The following is an 18,959-nucleotide window of genomic DNA, read 5'->3' as shown; positions in this document are numbered from 1 at the left end:
CACGCAGCAGGGTAAGGAGGCATTTCATTGGTCATTGGTTCTTTCCAAGTGGACTGCTTCCTGTTGGGGTTTAAAGACCATATCAAACAATATATAAAAAAGTGTACATTGGAAACCGTTACCAACCCATATTCATTCATTCAATAATGTATTTATTTATTCATAACAAGCAGTTGTTTCCTTACCTGGTATGTTATAAAGTGGAATGATGCCATTAGGCTTTAATGACAAAATTACATTTACTTAAAGGTCCCATGGCATGAAACTTTCACTTTATGAGGTTTTTTAACATTAATATAAGTTCCCCCAGCCTGTCTATGGTCCCCCAGTGGCTAGAAATGGCAATAGGTGTAAACCGAGCCCTGGGTATCCTGCTCTGCCTTTGAGAAAAGGAAAGCTCAGATGAGCCGTTTTGGAATCTGCTCCTTATGATGTCATAAGGAGCAAGGTTACCTCCCCTTTCTCTGCTTTGCCCGCCCAGAGAATTTGGCCAACCCATGAGAGAGAGACATCATGGCTTTCAAACGAGAAAAGTGGCAGTTGGTCAAGGCCACACCCCCAACCTCCACCTTGCCCCTCCCACTCTCCTCCTCAATAGCTTCAGACACAGAAATGGCACATACTAAGGAAAGCTCATTGTGGGACTGGCTCTAGTGGCTGTTGTTCTGCACCAAAGATGAATTTCAGGAAAGAGACTTCAGATACAGTATTAGGGGACCACTAAGGTCTATATAAAAGCATCCAAAGAGCACCATGTCATGGGACCTTTAAGTTTAAGGGACGTGTAATTTACTTAAGTAATTCCATTTGTGCAAGTTTATAATTCTACTCCACTTCAATTTGGAAGGTTTTGTACTTTTTACTCTACCACATTTATTTGATCACATAAATTATGAGTTATTTTGCAGAATAAGATTCAAACAAAATAAAAATCAACTAATAAGTTATGATATAATGGATTAAGCTACCCAGCAGTATATGGAGTAGTTGAAGCCCCATGTGATGATGTTTACTCATTAATGCATCAATAATTATAATCCAATAATATATGTTATTCTAAAAAGGGCCATTCTGCATGATGAGTCCTTTTACTTTTGGTACTTTAAGACCAAAACAATGTCAGTATATTACTTATAGGATTATCAGTACCTGAAGTCAGAAAGGTAAATTAACTATGCATTTCTATAATGCAGAAAGTTCAAGATTGCCAGACTGGTCAGAGTTATTCAATTCACAACCCAATTTCCCAAAAATTCATACAACATTCCCGCTTAATACTGGACTGATTTCAAAGATTTTTGTTCACATTATTCACTCAGACACCAATACATGTTAAAAAAAACTGAAATTACCCTTTAAGTTTTGAGAATAGAGGCCTAAATGCCAAAGACATGGTAGTAAAGACAAGATTTGGAAGGAAGGAAGGATGTGGTGTACCAGTATGTAACCTGCAGATCTTAGGAAACATAACATTAGGTTGCATAAGATTTTTGTCTGCAGGGCATGAATACAAAATAGGTGGTCCACAAAAGCCTCTTTAGACACACAATGTCAATGCAGACATTGACGGATGGTCAAAATGATTTATTCATGATAATTAAAGAAAAGCAACACACACACATACACACACACACACACACACACACACACACACACACACACACACTGTCTGTCTGTGTAGTTACAACTTTATACAGCTTTAAAATGTGCCAAGACTGAGAGTCTACACATGCAAGCAGCGCTGTGAGGCTGTATCAGGCACAGCCGTAAATGCTAACATCAGCATGCTAACATGCTCACAATGACAACATGCTGATGTTACAGGTATAATGTTGAACCAAAGTTCCCCATCTTAGTTTAGTGTGCTAGCATGCTAACATTCGCCAGGCAATTTGACAGTTAAAGGTGCTGACACACCAAGGAGATTATCGGCCGTTGGACAGTCTGGCGAGGTCAGTGACTCAAATCTGTTCAGTGTGTCCCGCTCCGTCGTCAGTCTGGGGGGCTGTTGGCGTTCATTTTGGCCGACCTGACAAGTTAAGTCGACGGCAGGACAGTCGGGACTCACCTGGAAATGGCGAGCGGAATGAGGTGACTAGAGTCTCTCAAAATCTGACGAAAATCTTTTAAACTGACCTTTGTTGAGCTGAAATGAAGACAGATTCAGCAACTGCATGGCCTATTTCTCGCTTAAAATGTTTTCAGAAACACATTTCAGTGAACTATTTTAGTACAATATGAGATTGTATTCTGAACAGCCGCCATGACAGTCTAGCTTTGAATTTCCGGAGAAAACAAACCCATGTGATGCGTTCGTCCAATCAGCTGCCGGTTTTCATTTCTTGGGCAACAATACAGATAAGCGCCGTCTGCTGTTATAGAGATGTATTACGTCTCGTCTTTTTGGTGTATTCTGTGGCACTTTTTTGACCAACACGGGAAGACTGATCATTTCGACTGGCTTTTTGGTCAACGGTCAGCCGTCGGCCATATGTGTAAGCAGCTTAACACAAAGGCCATCTCTGCTGTTATTTGGACACATAAAACATTTGACTTGATGATGGTGCTAGATGAGAAGTCAGGTTATCACCTAGGTCAGGGGTCTTCAACGTTTTTTAATCCAAGGACCCCTTAACTGAGAGAGCAGGGAGCCCCTACTACATATGTTCTATAAAATTAAGTTACATATTAAACTGGGCCTACAATAACATGTAGGGCAGCCTAAAGCCTTTATACATACTTTTTTGTGGATAATACTAATTGGATTGTTTTAATAAATCATGTTTTATTGTTAAAACATACATGTGGCACAGGGAATCCTTAGAATAACTGTATCTCTGGATGGCTATCTTAGTGACTACCTTACCTACAGGCCAGTAAGCATATCATCAGTGGGGATTTGAAAAAACTTTCAACAATTAACAATAATTTGGAGGTCCCTCTGCATTGACCCCCTAGGGGTCCCGGACCTGCTGTTTAAGATCCCTGACCTAGGTGATTACATTTCAGGAGAACATAAATGTCTGTATCAACTTTCCTGGCAATCCATCTCATAGTTGTTGAGACCTTTCACTTTAAACCACAAATGTCAACCCTGCTGGTGGCACTGGAAGATAAAATTCATCACCAGTCAGCAGGTTGAGGTTCATCGTCTGGAGATCATGAATTTTTTAACCATATTTTTGATAGTAACGACATATTTCAGTCTGGACCTAAAAATCTGTGGACCGATCAACAGACTGACATTTACTATCTGAAGAGCTCCATTGCTAGGATAGCTGAAAAAAATCTAGCTAATCAATAACTAATAGGGAATAGGAGACAATAGTATGTTCTAATGAATGTGTCTGACACATCTGATATACTGTAGCATTATCTTGTCACACACGCAACACAAAGAAGATTCACTGCTCTTTTTACTTGACAAGAATTGTCACTTTTGCACTAATTAGATTTTTTATTGTATTCTATATATTTTCAATATATTTTGTATTTATTGGACTTGTTTATGATTATATATACAATGTGTCAAATGTAGCTGGAAATAATGAAATCTCATGATAGTGACAGTGGAGGAAGAAGTACTCAGATCATGTACTTAAAGGAGTGATAGAATGCAAAACCGATTTTACCTTGTCATAGTTGAATAACGCCAGTTCGTGGGTAAATAGGACATACATAGAATCTCAAAATCCCATTGACACCCCTTTACTATGAAAATCTCGTATTTTGAAACTGCCGCTGAAAACGGGCGAATCTCAACAAAGTTAGAAGTTGACGTCAGCATCTCAGGACCTGTACCTTTGTCCCGCCCATGGATGTATTAAGAGAACGGTCACGCCCAAACATTTACATAGGCTACAGAACTGACCTGAGATCAGATAGTCTTCTGAATCTAGGTCGCGCAGATCTCTGCTATTCCATTACAAAATTCACTTCTGAAACGTTTTTATGCGAGAAATCAACTATGTAAAGCTCAACTATGGGCCATTTTACGGAAATGAATGGCTAATTGCAAATTTTGTCCAGTGAGTTCAGCGGCCGGTTCTCCTGGGTTGCTACATCGCTGCCCTGCCTGTCCTCCTTCACAGACCCCGGCCTGCTGTGAGCTCGATTGAGCTCCGTCACGGCTGGCAGCCCGTGGTGCTCAATACCCGCGCAAACTCACTCCTTTCTGGGTGACTGGACTACCAAACGTACCAATATTTGGAAGAAAAGCTCTTGTTACAAATAGGGCCAAAACCCAGGGATGCATAAGGGCCAATGAAATATCAACCAGGCCATTTTCAGCCCAACTAATGTTACATTAGGAGACCTTAAGGAACAGTGTGAAATACCCTAGATAATCATTCTATCACCCCTTTAAGTAAAAGTAGCAACAGTGTAGAACTACTCTGTTAGCTTAATCCATTATATCATAACTTATTAGTTGATATAATTAGTTTATATATATATATATATATATATATATATATATATATATATATATATATATATATATATATTATAATATATATCATATATTATATATATTATAGGCATATTTTGCCTGCAGTGGATGAGACACTGGCAAAGTTAGAAGGAGCCAAAGTCTTCACAAGACTTGACGGAACATCAGGCTTAGCAGGTATCGCTCCATAAAGACTCATTGCTCTTGACCACCTTCATCACACCAGAAGGCCGCTACTACTTCAAGAGGCTCCCTTTTGGGATCTCATCTGCTCCAGAGCATTTTCAGAAAAGGATCTCACAGCTCATTGACGGCATAGATGGAGTTCTGTGTCATGCTGATGATGTCCTTGTCATAGAAAGAGACCGGTCAGAACACGACGACAGACTGCACAGAGTACTACAGAAATTCAGATAGGCAGGGCTCACTCTGAATGAGAAATGCCAGTTTGCCCTGACTGAAATCTGTTTTCTGGGCCATGTCATCAACTCACAAGGCATCAGAGCAGATCTGGGTAAAATCAATCACCTTAACAGGAAGTAAATCATCAAAACAGACAATCGCAAGGTTTAAAGCTGCATTCGCTAGGTACGGATGTCCAGAAGTGCTTGTCACGGACAACGGCCCACAATTCTCCTACCATGAATTGGCTCTGTGCGAGATTATGACTTCAAGCACGTGACAAGCAGCCCCTGATATCCCTGCAGCAATGGTGAGGCTGAATGGGCCGTCAGGACTGTAAAGTCTCTCTTAGAAAAAGAGGCAGATTTCCACAAAGTTCTGTTGGCCTACATGGGCCACCCCATTGGCTCATGGGAGCTCTCCAGCACAACTATTGATGGGGAGGAGAATCAGAACACCAGTTCCAGTGTCGCCACGCCAGTTACAACCGCAGTGACCTGACCTGGAGACCTTCAGAGAAAAAGACACAGCACTTAAACTGCAACAGCAACATACATACAAACTGAGGCAAAAATACTCAAAACCTGCCCTCTGTTCATACTGGACAACAGGTGTGGATCGCACCCGTATGCACAAAAGGGACAGTTGTGGGTCCAGCTTCCACTCAACGTTCACTTTGAAGTGGAGACCCCAGACGGCGGTCGGCTGCGGCGCAACTGCTCACACCTGAGGGAGGTACCGTTACCAGTGCCAGTGCATCTGGCACTGAGTGACATGAGATTGACTAGGTCAGGAAGGCTGTCTAAGGCTCCTGAAAGACTGGACCTTTAATACACTGAACACGCCCATACATTAAACAGGACGAGAAACATGTGAATTTATGAACTTATGGTAAAAGAAAATTCATAATTTCCTGGTTGAAAAGTAAAACTGTCTTAAAAAGCCATGTTCAGATTTAGTTGACTAGAAGAAAATGTAAAAAAGTAAAGTATAATGTTTTCCTTAGTTTTCACAGTTTAACATTTCATCTAAGATGTAAAGGCTGGTTATGGCCATCTGGTGGTGCTCTATAGTGGTGCTCTACTGACAAGGATATGCCGGTATGTAGGTAGAAGAAGAATGAATAAAAGTTGTTGAGTTGTATCCTGACTGTTGTCTCCTAGAATATAAAATACAGAGGAACAATACAGGTCTTTAAACCCCAAAAGTAAGCGGTCAACTTGGAAAGAACAAATGACAATGAAATGCCTACCCCACTGCGTGTACTCTACCCCTCCCATGTACGAGCCTGAGCTCAGTATGTGGCGTTGCTGCCGGAGTTACTGCAAGTGTACTTGAAACTCAGCAAAAGTTGTCACTGCTGCTGTGGTTGACTTCTTTCTGTTGGACAGGTTTTTTTGGGGGGGTGCATTTTTTGTTTGTAAGAAATGTCTCGTCCACCCTTTAGATGGAGCCCCCAGTAGATGCTACTGTCAAATATCACTAGCTTTTCATCACCACCCACCATGCCTTTAACCTTTGAGAAACCAAACAAGGATGTGATGAAAGAACGCAAAGAGAGTACTGTGTTGCAGTGAAAAAAACTTTATAGAATGATCATTGGCTGTTGTGCTGATGAGTTCAGGGCTGCAGCTTCTGTTGGTCAGGGAGCCTCTGATCGTCTGTCAGCACATCTGAAAACACTTCTTCTGTAACAGTCAACAGCACAGAGGGGGATTAGGTCCAAACTCAATGTTGAATACATATGTGTGTATATATATATATATATATATATATATATATATATATATATATATATATATATATATATATATGTTTCTTTTTTATAATGTGCTCATGTTAACACTTACAGCACTTGTAGAGAGTGTTGAGCCTGACTTTGTCATTGTGACTCATCTCCTTGGCGTTGCCAAAGGACACGTTGGGGTCGGGGATGGGGACCATGGTGGGCTGGTTGTTCTTGGAGAAGGCGTTCCTGAAAGATGACACGCAGCAGTTAGAAGAGAGCACAGCTCATCCCACACACACACACACACACACACACACACACACACACACACACACACACACACACACACACACACACACAGCAGGGCAGAAGTGAAGCCAGCTGTTCTTACTTGCGGTACTGCATGACAGAGTTGTAATCGTAGGGAGTGCCCTGGTTCAGGGTGGCAACCTTTCTAAAGTTGTGCTCCTTTCCTAAAAAAAAAAAAAAAAAAAAAAAAAAAAAAAAAGAAAGTTAAGATTTGCTAAAACGTGGTGTTTCCCCTGGCAGTGTGATATTCAGGCTTTTTTGGTCCATTAGGAGGCACCAGCTGAGGTTGAAAAAGTACTAAAATATTGTACTCAAGTAAAAGTACTAATACTTCAAAAAGGTTAATCCATGAAATGGATAACAGGCCTAATAAAATTAGGCCTGAATGTTTTTGGTGGAAACAAATCATATGAGTGTGTCTTATGTGATTGTACGTGTCTGCAGTTTATTGGGTTTCCTCTCTAACAATCTGAATAATAACCAGCTCCCTTACCGGCCTTAACATTTTGCAGCATGACCCTGATGTGGTTGTCCCTGTCAGAGCGGGTCTGTTCATGGTTGAAGCCCAGAGCGTGGAGCAGCTCGTGCTGCACCGTGCCATGGTAAAGGCATCCACTCCGGGCCAGAGACACCACCTGCTTCCCACCACGACGGCCAACGAAGGAGGAGCAGCTGGACAGGAGCGCAGAGGAGTTGAAGAACACTCAAGTGTGAGCAAAGCTTTCAACTCAAAGTCTTCTATAACATCACTTTCTTACCCATTATTGGACTCAATGCTCAGCCATTCGTGGTCGCCGCTTTGGGTGGGCCTGAAGAAGATGCAGGAGAAGGAAGAGAAGGACTCCAGTCCACGGATGATGATGGCCTTCTCCCGATCGGCTGCCAGGACCACAGCACACAGCTTTTAGCTTCTTAACATCCATATATATATATATATATATATATGCTTATTATTCCACAGGACACAGCATTTAGCTTCTTAGCATCCCATAGCACACAACATTTAGCTTATCACCATCCCATAGCTCATAATATTTAGTGTTTCAGCATCATATTTATATTCTCGGTGTCTAGTGGAATAGGTTTATATACTTTGATGTATAAAAAACATAATGTTTCTCATACTGCCCATTGCTGCAGCTCCTCTGCCTGAAACCCTCTGAGCTCTTGGCCTCCTTCCTGAAAAGCCCAGTCTGCTCTGATTGGTCAGCTGGCCTACCCTGTTGTGATTGGTCAACAAAATTCAAACGAGTCACTGGATGGGCTGTGCTCGTTTAGGGAGCACCTATGGGCAGTACAGATGAAAAATGGGGCTGGCTTTCTCAATCAGTGCCATCACTAATTTAGGAATGGAAACAGGAATGTGGGCGAGGCGTTTCAGGCAGTTGAGAGAAGAAAGATCCATTAGGAGTGAAACTTTTTTTTAACTTCATAAATCAATTACATACACAAAAAAACTATACACTAAAAGACATAAAAATCCAAAAAAGCATAAGAGGGGCTCTTAAAATGGAGTGCAGTGTCAGCCCTATTGAGTCCAGTTCGACTCATGTAACATGTTTTGTTGCTGCAGAGGAAGAAACAAATGACTGATGAGTGAAAACACCTTGAGTGACTCAGCGGTTTCTAATTCGTTACCTTTTCGAATCCTTACTATGTTGGATTTGACTGTTAGCTATTCTCGCTTTGCCAGACCATCCTCCAAAGCGCGCTGGAGAAGGGTCTGGCTACTCCACATAGCATTTGGGGATGGGAGGATGTTTTCTGGTTTATTGGCATTTCTTTAAACCAATCTCAATCGTGACTAAGAAAAGCAGCGGTGCCGCTGCAAAATAGGCTCGGAAGGAACTTCTTTCGGTGGAACGTGTACGTTCAAAAGTTGTTTTAGTAATAGTCCTCATATATCCACTGGCGTTGTCTTGCCCCAAACTAACATCTTTTTGGATGAGCATTTTTGATACTATGAGCAGAGCCTATGGGCACATTATCCCCCCTAACCTGTTATCAGCCATTTTTGGCATTTCTCATGACGGGCCCTGGCATTTGCGTCTCTGTTAGCTTGGAGACTGATCCTGCTCAACTGGAAGCTTTCCCGCCCCCCTTACACATGACAATTTGAAGCCACTGTTCATCACACCCCCGTCAGACACCGCCTATCAAGAGTCTGGGTCTGCCGAGGTTTCTTCCTAAAAGGGAGTTTTTCCTCGCCACTATTGCAATAGCCACTGCTAATGCTTGCTCTTGAGGGAATTACTGTAATTGTTGGGGCTTTTGAAATTATCTGTAATTTTATTTTATTGAATGTTATCTGTAAAGTGTCTCGCGATAACTCGTTATGATATGATACTATAAATAAAACTGAATTGAATTGAAGCTGGAGAAGCTTAGATCTTCTTTGAAAGGCTCTATCTCAGCATTTCGAGAGATGTGGAACCCTTTCCTAGAACTCGTTGATTCCCTCTGCCTGTCCTCTGATTTGGAGAACTGAGCTCCTATATTTTTGCATATCTGCAAACGAAGTCTCTCCTGATTGAATTACAGACCTTGCTCTTTTTAAACCTAACCTCAAAACATATTTATTTAGAATGGCTTTTAATACATAGTAGTGCTGTGACATTTTCCTTTCTTTCTCCTGCTTTTATGTAACCTTTTCTGATTCCTGCTGGTTGCTGTAAAGGGCTATATAAACAAATGTTGATGGATTAATGACTCCAGGGAACCTGCCAATTCGATACGGTTGACCACAACATACTTTTGGATTGATTGGAACACTGGGTTGGCCTCTCTGGCTCTGTACTAAAGTGGTTCCAATCCTATTTAAAGAATAGGAACTACTTTGTGTCCATAGGTAATTATATTTCTGAGCACAAAGATATGACGTGTGGAGTTCCCCAAGGCTGTGTCCTGGGGCCTCTCCTGATTAATATCTATATGCTTCCACTTGCCCAGATAATGAAAAACTGTAACATAAGTTATCATAGTTATGCTGATGACACACAAATCTACATAACGCTGTCGCCTGGAGACTACAGTCCAATACAAAAACTGGCTAGGTGCATTGAACAAAGTAATGATTGGATGTGCCACAACTTTCTTAAATTGAATGAAGGAAAAACTGAAGTGAACATTTTTGGAGCAAAAGAGGAACCATTAAGATCCGGAGCCAAGCTTCAAACAATAATGTTAAAAACAACGGACAAAGCCAGAAATCTTGTTGTGATTATGGACTCTGACCTGAATTTTAGCAGCCACATTAAGACAATAACAAAGTCAGCCATTTACCACCTTAAAAATATGTCAAGAGTAAAAGTACTTATGTATCAACAGGATTTGGAAAAGCTTGTCCACGCCTTTATCTTCAGTAGACTAGAGTACTGTAACGGCGTCCTTACAGGTCTCCCTAAAAAATCAATCAGACAGCTGCAGTTGATTCAGAACGCAGCTGCTCGAGTCCTCCCAAACACAAGGAAAGCGGATAACATCACTCCCATTCTGAAGTCTTTACACTGGCTTTACACTGGCTTCCTGGCCCCAAAGAATAGATTTCAAAATTCTTCTGCTGGTTTATTAGTCGCTAAATGGTTTAGGGCCAAATTACCTTTCGGATCTACTTATGAAGTATGAACCGCAGACGCCTCTAAGATCATCAGGGACAGGTTTTGCTTGCCATCCCCAGAATCAGAACAAAAAAGGGGGAAGCAGCGTTCAGTTTCTACGCTCCACGTATCTGGAACAAACTTTCGGTAAACTGTAGATCAGCACCTACGCTCACCTTTTTTAAATCAAGGTGAAGACCTTTCTTTTCGATACTGCCTTTGTTTAATTCTTTCACTGCACTGTATTGTGAATTTTATTCTTTTATTCCTGTATTTAATCTGTTTTAGATGAATTGTTTTTAAGTTTGTATTAACTATTTTTAATTTTGTATTAATTTGTATTAATTTTTAACTGTTTTACTGTTTTATATAAAGCACTTTGAATCGCACCGCTGCTGAAATGTGCTATGCAAATAAAATTGCCTTGCCTTGCCTTGGCTTACCTGCTGCTATGAATGACTTTACTTTAACAGTGAGCAGCAAACAGGCCGCAGTCTGTTTGATTCTGGTATATGAACAAATGAATGTTTGTTCTCACTCTCAAACCTTTTTTCAAAGTTGTTGCTACAACAGGCTGCATTAAATGAGGAAGCCTGCTGTATATGGACAGAGCACATGTGTGAGATGTGTGTGACATTTACAGTAGTGGTTGGCGATGTAATAAGGAACGTAGACCTTCCCGTCAGCATTTTTTAACCACTTGCAGTCTTGGCTGGTGCAGGGGTTGGCGTTTCTCTCGTCCTCGCTGCCGATAGCGATGTCTCCTTCAGTCAGGATGGGATCATTGTCAGAACGGACTGAAACACATCACACACACACTCAGAAACATGTTGAACTGCTACTGATAAAACAAGGAAATGTCATGGCTTCAGCAGCTCACACTCACTCAGATTACTGTTGGCTCTCTCCAGAAGTTCAGAGACAGAAAGCTCCGCTGAGTCATCCTCTGCGCAACAACGACAACAACATTTCACTTTGTGTAAAAATACAGCAGTCACAGCACAACAGGTCTGATCATTAGAACAGATTACATACCTGCCTGCAGGGTCAGCGTGGAGTTAGAGGGGGAAAAAAAAAAAACACGTTAGAAAAAGATGGAAAAAAATGACTTGAATTGAAGCTAAAAGTCAACAGGAGAACCATTTTTAAGCCAAATATCCAAATACTGTCTTAAAGTGTGATTGTAGAAGTGTAAAGAGATTATGAAAGACCTGTTTAGCATCATAGAACCTAACAAAGGAGAGGAAGGATGTGTTTCTCTGCACAGCAGTCTTCTCGAAGGGCTGGCCTTTGACACATTTCCAGCTTTCATTTATTAGTAGGGTGTGGGTAAAAGCTCAATTTAACATATTTAACAGAACTATGGCTTCATGTGACACAGGAGTCCTTTCCTGGTTGTTACTGACAGTCCAAGTTAATAATTCAGTTCATCTGAATGATTTAAATCATGCAGTTGCAACATGTTTAACATTTACATTGTGACATGATGGGCCCTGTGACGCTCCTACCTCATTGTCGGCCCAACAGCAGGCAGACAGCAGCAGCAGAGCCAGAGCTGAGAATCTGAAAACAGACATGCGAGCCATCCTAGCAGACCTGCAGGACACAGACACAGCTTCCCCTCAGATAAGGGTTCACACACTGAAACAAAGCACACACTTCTTCACTGCATTCTGCTGCAGACATTTGAACTCACCTTGGATCCTCTTTGTGGACTTGTGCAGCCGAGGTTTCACTCCAGGTTTTCATACATGTTCAAATGCGTCACTGAGCCCAAATATGGATTATCTGGGTACTGAGAAAGCTAAAGAATCAGCTAAACTCACAGGCTTATCAGTCACATATGGTTCGGACACACATTTGAAAGATGTATGCCTACACTCTATGGGTGGGAAGGGAACACTTGTAGAAAATTGAGTTGCCAGCATCCAGTATCATGTCTGGGGGAGGGGGGGGGGCAGGTGTTGCGGAATCACTACAAGGTTCAATGATTGTGGTTCACCGGTTACAGGCTACTTGCCAAAAACTGATCATCTGCCAAAAAGTCATTGCTGTCTACCCTACGAATGGTGAAATAGGTGACATGCTGAATCTCTACATGAGCCACAGCGGAGCCACGACTAATTGAGCCGTGCTGCAACAGGTGTTTACAGGTTGGGGTTCTCTTGGTCTCGATTTGCCAGACCTTCCTCTACAGCGCTGCGGCGGAGGGTCTGGCTAGTGCACACAGCATTACGGGATGGGAGAAAAATTGGCATTTCTTTAAACCAATCACAATCATCTTGGGCGGCACTAAGCGCCAGACGGAGCAACAGTTCCGCTGCAAAATAGCCTCGGGAAGGAACTTGTTTTGGTGGAACATGTGTACGTTCAAAAGAGTGCCTTTGTGCCTCTTAACAGACACAAAATGCAATTAAAATGTCTGTGCAAAATGACAACAAGATGCATTTAGCAACTTAACCATTGTTTAAATTCCCCTACCCTCTTAGCTGCTAGCTGCCGTCTGGGATGAGTGAGTGTGTTCAGCCAGGCTCCGGTAATAATCATCACGCAGCAGTTCCATGTGTATTTGTAGCATATATATCCGTTTTGTGTGCTGTCGTTGGTGAATATGAGTCTCTGCAGTGGTGAATTGTGTGGTAGTTTCCTTAGCCAGGCTAGCAGCCCTGACCAGCATCCTTCTACTTCCTCCCCGCCTCCCTCGCCTGCCGTGGCCGACAACAATCCACAGGCGCCCGCTGGTCTGGTGGATGTCCTCCAGAGGACAGTTCAGGCTTTCGCGGCGAAAATTTGAAGTTTATTCCCCCCTCAAAAATAGGTAATTGAGCACTGTAGTGATTATGATCATATCAGTGACTATGTAACTACATGGAAACAGACCAAATTATGCCTGTTTCTTGTAAAGTAGCATTACAGAAGGCTGCAGCCTTGTGCTGAAGTCCCGTGGGAATTCAGTTGTAGCAGGAAAAGGTTAACAACAGTGTGCAGATCGGAGCGTAGTGTGTGAAGAGTGAAGAGCGGAGGTGTTCACAAGGGAAGAAGCTTGGGGTAACGCAACTATGGAGCTAGAGCTAGCCTTCAGCAACGCTATTATACTGTACAAGAAACAGGCATCATTTGGTCTTTTTCCATATAGTTACATAGTCACTGATAGGACCACTACAGTGCTCAATTACCTATTTTTAAGGGGGGAATAAACTTAAAAATTTCGCCGCGAAAGCATGAACTGTTCCCTGGAGGACCTGTGGATTGTTGTCGGCTGCGGCAGTCAAGGGAGGCTGGGAGGAAGTAGAAGGATGCCGGTCAGGGCTGCTAGCCTGGCTAAGGAAACTACCACACAATTCGCCACTGCAGAGACATTTTATTTATCAAACGTCTTTTTATTAAAGTATACTATTTAACATACATTCCATTTATACAGTCTGAGAATCTTTTTTTATATAGCCTATTCAAAAACCAAAAAGCTGTAAACGTAAAGTGGTACAACAGTAAACATACAAGACAAAGCAAAGCAAGACAAGCAACAACAACACAAAATGATTGAAAGAACACCACCAGGCTGACCACGATCCACCACACTAACCCGACCCCCTGTCCGCCCGATTAACCCCTCCCCATGTATCTCGACCCCATCCACCTTCCCTCGCAGAGACCTTCACTCTAAAACCAAAATAGTTGTCATATATCGTGTGCTAGGATATGGACTGTTGTACTGGATTAGTAGTTTTGAGGTATGATATGAAAGGTTTCCATGTTTTATGGAATAATTTGAGCCTGTCTTTCAGCGTATACCTTATTCTTTCCAAATGAAGTGGGTTACTTAAATCTTCTAACCACATCTTAGAGGTAGGTACAGTTGTGCACTTCCTTAAGATGAGAATTAATTTATTTGCTATTATTAAACAATAAGAGAGAAAACGCTGTTGTGCCACACTCAGTTTCCTGAAGGTCTCCGATATTCCAAGAATGATTAACAGAGGCTCAGGTTTGATTGAAGTATTTATGACCTCAGACATAATGTTACATATATCGATCCAGAACAATTGGACCCTTGGGCATAGAGCAAAACTATGGAGAAGTTTTGCTACGGCAGAGTGGCACTTATCACACCTAGGTGACACCTCTGGGTATATGTTATGCAGTTTCTCCTTTGAGTAATGAAGCCTATGTATAATCTTAAATTGGACAAGACAGTGTCTTGCGTTATCTGAACAATTATGTATGTACGTTAGGAGACAGTTTCAGATAATCATCTATTTTCGATTGTGATTCAGTCTCAAATTCTCTAAGTATTTCCGGACGTAGTCCCTAACTTGTAGGTAACGGAAGAAGTTATTATTCCCCAGCTCATACTTCCTCTGTAGTTGTGTAAATGAAGCAAAGACCCCCCTCACGTACAAGTCACCAATACATTGGATACCCCTCTCACTCCACGTAGAAAAGGCTCCATCCAGACTGGAGGCGGCGAATGTGGGGTTCTTAGCGATGGGTAACAGAAGAGAGATTGGTTTAAGATTAAAGGCGGTCTTGATTTGTTTCCAGGTATGGATCATGCTATGTATGATGGGATTATTGTTATACAGGGACTTATTAAAAATAGCCAGAGCCAGTAGGACCGCGGCCATAGAATATGGGTGGCAGTCCTCCCGCTCCAGCATTAGCCAATCAGACATTGGTAGTGTTGAACGAGAGTATGTGAAAATCCAAAAAACAATTACAAATTATATTTTTGCTTTTTGAAATGTATTTGTATTAATCCAAAAGACAGCTAAGACTATACTTCTGCTTTTGAAATATATCAGCTCAAGAACAGTGGAGACTGTGCTTCTGCTTTTGACATGAGTTAACCCAAAAACAGCTAAAATATATTTGTTAAAATATATCTTTTGAGACTATAATACTGCCTTTGATTTTGGTTTATGAGTGCTAATGTGCCTTTAGAAATATAATCGTGCTAAGTCTTTGTGTTACTGATATTACTATAAACATGCTTAGAGAAATTTTAGTGTGAGTTGCGGTGTGAAGCTGCCCATTTGACCCTGCAGTCGGAAAGAGGAAGTGTCTGCACGAGGCTTCAGATGCATAAGTTGCTTAGTGTAACTGTCTGTCTGAACCTGCACAGCTGGAAAGAGGAAGTGCTGTTGGGGCCCTGTGTACAGGGGAAGGCTCTGGGTGCACATAAGAGGTGAAAAGGTTACTGCTCTGACCTTTTGATCAATGCAGTCGAACTGAGCCGTTAGATTCTATGTTAGAAAGCAAAATGCATATGTATAAAGGAAATATCGTCATATGAGATGGTTTCTATGTATATCCAACCTGATGCTTGCTTTAAGACTGTATTACCATGTAAGGTGAAACAACTGTGATAAAACACACCTTGCTGTGATGGGGGGTTGAACCCCAAGAAATGTACATATAAAATTGGGTGCTTTGCTGAAAAGCACCCGGGCTCTCTCTCTCGCTCTCGCTCTCTCCCTTGGGCTCGTTTTCGTGTCTTAGAGCATTTTTTGAGTGATTGAACTCTGTTCATTTTTCCATTTATTTTGTTTGCTTGTTAACCTTTTGCTTTTTAAAAAAAATAATAAAACCACCTGTGTTCGTCTTGAGCAAGGTGACCCAAAAAGCCTTGTGAGTCCTTTTTTGCTTTTTTAGAAGACTTTCTTTCCTTTTTTCCTTTTTTCTTCTTTTTGCCACTTGCCTGCGTGAGCGGGGACCCCCCGGAAAGAAGAAGTGGTGGCCTCCTCTTTAACCGTGCGGTTTGCAGCAACCCCGGGGACCGACCTGACAAGCAGACCTTTGATTCTCCAGCTGAGAGGAAACCTCTGTGACCACGGCAGAGACAGCTCTCCGAGTGTGAGTAATCAATTGTAATTGTGTGGTTATAAAGATCTTCTGTGTGCTGTGTATTTCACATACGGGGGACATCTAGGTTGTCAATCAAAAGCCTCTTGTCTCGTCATTGGGTTTCCACTGTAGCGAGAACCCGCCAGTGCGGGGGTGTGTGTGTCTCTTTAAAAATAATCTAAGAACCATAGGGAAGTATCTCAATTAATTCATCTGAACCTATTAATAGTTATAATACAATATTTATAATATTTGAACCTCTAATATTTTGATACCTACAGTATTAAATATAGGGAAGTATCCGAAACAACTCCTCTAATATAGGCTTAACCATCCGCCCCGCTGACAGTATCTGTAACGGCTGTACGACAAAAGAGGGCTTAGAGTGCGAGGGTTATCGGGGGGAAGAAGGGGGGTTGGCTTTAAAAGAAAAAGTGATACTATGCCTCGATAACTGTCACATCGTTCCACAGTAGTGATGTGTCTATCCAAAAGGTAAACATCTTAATCGCCGAGGCCCAGTAATATAGCAAAAAGTCTGGGAGTGCTAATCCCCCCTTTGGCTTTGGCCTACAGAGATGTTTTTTGCCTATTCTGTGAACCTTGTATCCCCACAGAAAAGGAACTATTAGAGAATCTAGGTGTTTAGATGTTTTGAAATAGATAAAACAATTGCGGGAGGAAAATCATCTTAATAGCATTAATTCTCCCCATTAAAGAAATTGGGAGCGTGTCCCAGAATGATATTCTAGTCCATAATCGCTCTATTAAAGGGGGGAAGTTTGCCTGGAATAGAGAGGAGTACTGCTTTGTCACTTCTATCCCCAAGTAGGTAAATTTGTCTGGAGAGACTGTGAATGGAAAGTGATCCAGGTGTGTTAAGTCACTCACATGGACCGGCATTAAAGCGCTTTTAGTCCAATTGATCCGATAACCCGAGAAAGTCCCAAACAGGTTGACCTTGTCCAAAAGATTCGGGATAATTTGAGGCTGCGTTATATATAAAAGGATGTCATCTGCATATAATGATATTTTATTATTTGTATCTTTGGTGGAGTATCCATAAATCTGGGGTTCTATTCTGATACATTGGGCTAGTGGCTCGATAGCCAGCGCAAAAACTAAAGGGGATAGTGGACAGCCGTGCCTTGTCCCTCTGTGTAAGCTAAACGGGGAGGATATTGTCCGGTTTGTTAGGATTTGAGCCGTGGGATTTCTATAAATGAGTTTAATTAGTGACAGGAACTTATTTCTGAAATTGAACCTATTAAGAACTTCAAAAAAGTAACACCACTCAATCTGGTCAAATGCCTTCTCGGCATCAAGTGCAAGTATGACAAGATCAGTAGGTGGACCTCTCTTCGTATATATAATATTGAAGAGACGTCTAAGATTGAAAGTAGCACTCCTATTTGGTACGAAACCTGTCTGGTCTATATGAACTAGCTTTCCCAATAGAGGATTCAGCCTGTTGGCCAGTATCTTAGCAAATAATTTCCCATCGACATTAAGGAGGGAGATAGGACGATAAGCGCCTACTTCCTGTGAGTCCTTCCCTTTTTTGTGAATTAATGTGATCACAGCCTCAGTTAGGGTGGGGGGTAAGTTACCCTGTATCTGGGCATGCTCATATAATTTCAACAGGTAAGGGGATAGGTTTTCACTAAATGTTTTGTATAATTCTCCTGGAAGTCCATCAGGGCCAGGTGTCTTATTACTCTTTAGGGAGGCAATGGCACTCCAAACCTCTGCAATTGTGAGGTCAGAATTCAAAGAATCACATTCATCCTCGCTCAGTCTGGGAAGCTCACATTTGTCTAAAAATGCATTAATAGATACAGTCTGAAGTGGTCTTTGAGGTATACAAATCAGTATAAAATTCAAGAAACCTGTCATTAATATCTTTAGGCCTCGAAAGTATTGTATTATTGTGAGCTTTTATCTTGTGTATCGTTCTGTCATTATCCAATTTTCTGAGTTGTCTAGCTTGTATTTTGTGTAGTTTGTCACCAAATTCAAAATATGTTTGCCTAGTATAGAGGAATGCTTTACTTAGTTTGGCAGAAATAATTTTGTTATATTCATATTTAAGTGTTGCTATTTTCTTGTGCAATACAATAGAGGGGGACTGTGCATTGTTTTTTATTTGATTTTCTAATTCTTTTAATTTGGTCTTATTTTCTTTTCGTCTAGAAGCTTCGAATGAGATGATACAGCCTAATATGTAAGCCTTGAATGCTCCCTAAAGAATGGAGGGAGAGGTATCAGGGTTGTCATTTATTTCAAAGTATAAAGAAATCTGGTCCTTTAAGTATTTGCAAAATTTATTTTCAGTGAGTAAGTGCGAGTTCAGCTTCCAAGAGGTGTGTGGCTTATCTACATGATCTAAACACAACGAGAAGGTGAGTGGGCTGTGATCCGAAATCACAATGCTGTGATATTTAGCATTCAATGTAGACGGTATAAGTCTGGCATCTACCAGGAAGTAGTCTATCCTACTATAGGAGTTGTGTACAGGTGAATAAAATGAATAGTCCCTACCTGAAGGGTTCATCGCTCTCCATATATCTAGTACATTTGTGTTATAAATGAACGTATTTAAAAATTCACTAGAGGCATTTCTTGGTAG

General features: G+C 41.4%; 1 protein-coding gene across 1 annotated transcript; it reads right to left on the bottom strand.

The window, feature by feature from the left end:
- Positions 1–6,432: 6,432 nt before the first annotated feature.
- LOC114568074 (low choriolytic enzyme) lies at positions 6,433–12,715 on the bottom strand. Its single transcript, XM_028597484.1, has 9 exons — positions 12,183–12,715; positions 11,995–12,082; positions 11,373–11,436; positions 11,128–11,283; positions 7,649–7,769; positions 7,384–7,562; positions 6,973–7,054; positions 6,703–6,827; positions 6,433–6,540 (listed from the first exon to the last, which is right to left on the bottom strand). Coding segments are annotated over exons 1-9 (870 nt in total). The 5' UTR covers positions 12,236–12,715; the 3' UTR covers positions 6,433–6,538.
- Between the last annotated feature and the right edge of the window lie 6,244 nt (positions 12,716–18,959).

Source organism: Perca flavescens, chromosome 1 (genome assembly GCF_004354835.1).
Source record: "Perca flavescens isolate YP-PL-M2 chromosome 1, PFLA_1.0, whole genome shotgun sequence".
In the NCBI taxonomy this organism is placed as follows: domain Eukaryota; kingdom Metazoa; phylum Chordata; class Actinopteri; order Perciformes; family Percidae; genus Perca; species Perca flavescens.
Note: the sequence above shows the minus strand (reverse complement) of the source record. Positions and strands in the feature narration are given on the sequence as shown.

Coding starts and splice junctions, on each gene's coding strand:
- LOC114568074 (XM_028597484.1), bottom strand. CDS start 12,235: ATGAAAACCTGGAGTGAAACCTCGGCTGCACAAGTCCACAAAGAGGAT. Junction 11,284..11,372: donor GAGAGCCAACAGTAATCTGA/GTGAGTGTGAGC, acceptor GATGTGTTTCAG/TCCGTTCTGACAATGATCCC. Junction 7,055..7,383: donor GCTGCAAAATGTTAAGGCCG/GTAAGGGAGCTG, acceptor TTTTTTTTTTAG/GAAAGGAGCACAACTTTAGA.